General features: G+C 35.3%; 1 protein-coding gene across 1 annotated transcript; it reads left to right on the top strand.

The window, feature by feature from the left end:
• The first annotated feature begins 329 nt into the window (after nt 1-329).
• On the top strand, nt 330-3,813 carry LOC114319975 (uncharacterized). The gene is made up of 2 exons (XM_028267059.2): nt 330-1,664; nt 3,471-3,813. The coding sequence occupies exons 1-2, from the start codon at nt 431-433 to the stop codon at nt 3,521-3,523; spliced, it is 1,287 nt and encodes a 428-aa protein (XP_028122860.2). The 5' UTR covers nt 330-430; the 3' UTR covers nt 3,524-3,813.
• The last annotated feature ends 565 nt before the right edge of the window (nt 3,814-4,378 follow it).

Below are 4,378 nucleotides of genomic sequence, written 5' to 3'. Positions count from 1 at the left end.
AATGGGATAGCTCGGTTGTTCTTCTCTTCAGCTTTCCAAAGGGTGTGTGTTGGGTTTGGATGTGACGTTGTCCCTCAGATTGAAGAGGGTTGTCTTCGGGACATTTTGGTAAATTTACACCACTAAGGGTTTCAAAATATTTGTGAATTCCATTTTGTCAGGACGTGGCTAAAACAGCCTAATTTGTCGGGACGTGGCTAAATTAGCCCGATTTTTCCTTCCCAAATGGTGCCTAAATCTCTTCTCAAATCAAACTTTTTAACTCCAAACTAAAATAATAAAAAAAAACTAAAAAATTAAAAAACCAACCGACCACCCGAGCAACCCTCAAAACCTCAATCTATAAACCCTCGTAAAGCCTTGGCCTCGCTGTTCTGTCTTCTCTTCTTCTTTCTCTCTCTCTCTCTCTCTCTCAATTCATACAACAATCATGGCGGAGGCTTTCGATTACGACACTTGCTTAGGGTTTAAACGTAGAATCTCACAACTCTCCGATATCAAAATCATCAATCAACCAACTCTTCTTGAAGACCAACACTCCAATTCTCCCTCCCCTGAACCACAACAACAGCCCTCTGAGATCGTTTCTTCATCGAAAGCGGAGAGCGAAACTGAAAATGGTCTCTTGAAGAAGCCTAAGTGCGCTTCATCCAATGAATCTGAGCCCAAAGTTGTTGAAAAAAAGCAAGAAACTGAAGAAGAAGAAGAAGACAATCTGGGTGATGAAGGAGAGTTGGATTGTCGGCTGGTCAATGAAAAGGGGAAAGAATTGAAGGACTGTGAGGTGGGTTTTTCTGGGAATCGAGAATTTGTCGAGTCCAAGAAGAGTTCTTGTTCAAGATTGTCTGTCAAAGAAGTTCACAACAAGCACTCTGTTGTTGAAGATTGGAACAAATGTTTGGCCACTTCTTGCGTTGCTTTTGATGAAAATCAACCTGTAAGTTTCTTGAAAAGCAAAGAAGAATCGATTGCTGATGTTATGATCCATGTTTCAAAGTTCACCAATTTCCACTGTAAAAGAGAGAATATGGGTGGTGATGTCAAGATCAACAAGGAACTTGATAATTCTTTGCGGGTTGTTGATGGAAATGGAAGTGTTTGTGAAGGATTGTACAAAATTGGAAAGAGGGTTGAGAAGGTCGGTGGTCTGAAAGGAAATTGTGAGACTAAGAAGTGTTCTGTGAAGATTGAAGTAATTGATGAAACAGCAGTGATTGAGATGACCTCTGCTTGTAAAATTGGAAATGGCATTAGAAAGGAGAAGAAGGGGTTTGTGGGTTTTGCTAAACATTCTGAGAGGAATGTTAAGAAAAATGTCGTGAAGCAAGAAAGAGATGGAAAGAAAGAGAAAATGCCTCAAATACGGAAAAAGGGTGCGAAAACGATGTCAGGGACAAATGGAAAGGATAAATTGGTTCAAAATTGCCGGGAAAAGAAAGGCAATGAAGCCAAGAGAGCTTACTCAAGGGAGGAAATGGAGGCCTTGAAGTTTGTAAATTTAGAAGCACAGAGGAAGATGTGGATTGAAGTGTACTGTGGGCTTGCACCCACTGTGGCCAGAGAGTATGATGGTTTGATTAATTCTAATCATCAGAACCGCACCCTTTTTAGCTCTGATACTCGGCAACAATTTGGGAAGAAGGAAATGACCTCTGGGGTTCTTGGTATATATCATTGCCTCTGCTATTATCTGAGATGTTTTGAATTTCCTGTTTGTTTCATGCCACTAGTATTAAAATCGCACATGTAATTTAATTTGTTGCTCGATAAGATGGTATAATGTCAACTCTTTAGGTTTTACAACAAATAGATCTTTATATGCCACCTATTCTCAATATAGTATATTAGATATTGACAACTTGTGATGATAAGTTGAGGTGATTTATTAGACAAAACATTTGAGACTGCTGAGAAATGCAACTGTTTCTATTGGTAAGAGGAAGTGCTTGAAGTTTCGAACTGTTTACATTTTTTCTTGCTACCCGTAAAGCTTCTATAAGCAATAGTACTTCCTATTTGTGGTCGAAATATCAGATTTAGGATTATAAATCTTTCCTAGTTTCTGGTTGGAGAGCTGTTTCTTGGTTATAATGCACATTTGCTCAAGTTTATGACTTATGCTTAAGGACCCATGAATAGCTTGAACCCCCTTCTGCTCTTTTCTTGATGCAATTCAAAGGCGGTTATGTACTAGATATTTGTGTGAGTGGATGTCTGTCAGTATACAGTATATGCAAGAAAGTGCTTGAAGTTCTTAACTGTCAGTATACAGTATATGCAAGAGAGTGCTTGAAGTTTTTAGATTTGTTTTTGAGTATATCGAGTTGCTTGCTAAATAGATGAAGCCAACAAAAAATTGCTTGTGTCAATTTTGGGAATTTTTTTTTTGTTATTTTTCTTTCTTTCTTTTTGAAATAATTCTCCAATTAAGCATGTTGTTGACTGAAATAGCCTCCAGTCACTTTTAAGGGCTGCAGAACTTAAGAAATTAGCCCCAACGTCAGGTTTTGTAGAAGGTTCTTTATTCAATGTCACCTGTGTGACATTGGATTGAGAAGAAACACTGCAATAATAGTTGTTGGCTTGTTTTCATTGATCTCTATAAAATGTTTCCTCTCTCTCTCTCTCTCATGTATGTCTTTTTTTCATATATAGGCTTGATCTCTATAAAAATTGTAACTTTTCTTCATATTTGAAAACTGTCTTCACTTTTATATTTATGATACAATGAAAAATAGAGAAAAAAATGATTTTTCCTTCTGTATCATTAAATTTGGAACTACTTATGTTTCTTGGATAGGTTTAAACCACTTGTTTCCTGCAAAGGAAACGAAAATATGTAGTCCGATGAATGATTCTCGTACTAAAAAACAAAAATTTCTAGCACACGGGTTAGTTTAATTGTCCAAGTCCTTGATCAAGTAAACCTCCATTGACATATATCAATGTATGTTTTTATGCTGGCTATATGCATGCTTTAAATTTGAGCCTCTTGCATATTAATTGTTATCAATTGTTGTTGGCTGAAGAAAATTCAGTTAGACTATTCTTCTTCTTCTTCTACTTTTTTTTTTTTTTTTTTTTAGGGGGGGGGGGGGGGGGGGGGGGGTTAAATACTGCGAGTGCTTTCTTCAAGTGGATTGAGTTCATAGTGAATTTACATTAATTAAATTTCTATGAAGTGGTATCTGTTTGTTTGATGTGTGTAAGCTTTCAGAACTCATTAAAAAAGAACCAAAAAAAATAAATAAAAAATAAAAAATTCTTTGTTTGTACCTTCTTTGATGTTCACTTCTTCATCTCAGAAAGTCCTATTTTTCATCACTTGGTTGCCCATCTTTCCAGTTTCCTTTCTTGTTCTGTTTTCATTATTTGTTTATTTGGTTCTGCTGTCTTGATCATGTTATGGCTTTTCACTATTCTATTGTTTGGTTTGATCAAATTGATGGGTTCAGTTTGTGTGTGCACAGGTGTGGTGGCTGCAAAGGGAAGAGGGAACCATCTCAAAATCTATGTGCACTGAAGAAGAGTGGCATAAAGGAATCTGCCAAAAACTTTGCGCAAGATGATACCCAAAACATATCTCATGTTCGTGTGTACTTTAGGCACATGATAGGTCAAGTTGTGTATATTACCTGTGCACATTGCTTGTAAATTCATGTCTTTCTATGCACTCTCTCTCTGTGCATGCAAATTCTCGCTGTTCAGTAGTTTAGATGTAATGTAATTGCTAAAATGAAAATGGTAGTGGAACTTGTTAATGAAATTCAATGTTCAAATACTTGTTACTGGAATGGGAAAAATTATTCAATAGTCTCAGAGTACCACATGATTTTAGTTTAATATTGTGTTTAAAATATTTCTGGGTGGCTAATATTTCAGGTTTTAAGAACTAGCAGAACTTCCATGTCTAAATATTTTTGATACCTTTTAGGTGAAGATCGTTATTAGGGGTCATCACTGGCTCACAACTATTGTGTCCACGTCTTATATATTAATGAGTTTTTTGGATTTTGGCTAGTCAATGAGTTGGTACCGATCGGATTTATTCAAAAAAAAATTAAAACTACATCTCACCTGTATGGCCAAATCTTACGGGCCAAAATCAAATTGAATCGGGTTATATAATTTTTATTAGACTTATACTATTAAGTTATACACATTTATTTTTTCCTTTTTTTATAATTTATATGATCAAATTAATTAATACTATTAAAACAATCAAATTAAAGTATAAATTTATTAAATTAACAAATTATGACAATGTTATATGTAAAAAATTGGGAGTCACGAAAATATAATTGGTTACTGTCAAATTCAATTTTAACAAATTGCGTTTTGTGTATTTTTGTAAAGTACAATTTACAAAGATAATATG

The sequence above is a fragment of the Camellia sinensis genome, chromosome 6 (assembly GCF_055761805.1).
Source record: "Camellia sinensis isolate YWXY chromosome 6, ASM5576180v1, whole genome shotgun sequence".
In the NCBI taxonomy this organism is placed as follows: domain Eukaryota; kingdom Viridiplantae; phylum Streptophyta; class Magnoliopsida; order Ericales; family Theaceae; genus Camellia; species Camellia sinensis.
The sequence above is the reverse complement of the archived record's forward strand: the minus strand, read 5'-3'. Positions and strand labels throughout refer to the sequence as shown.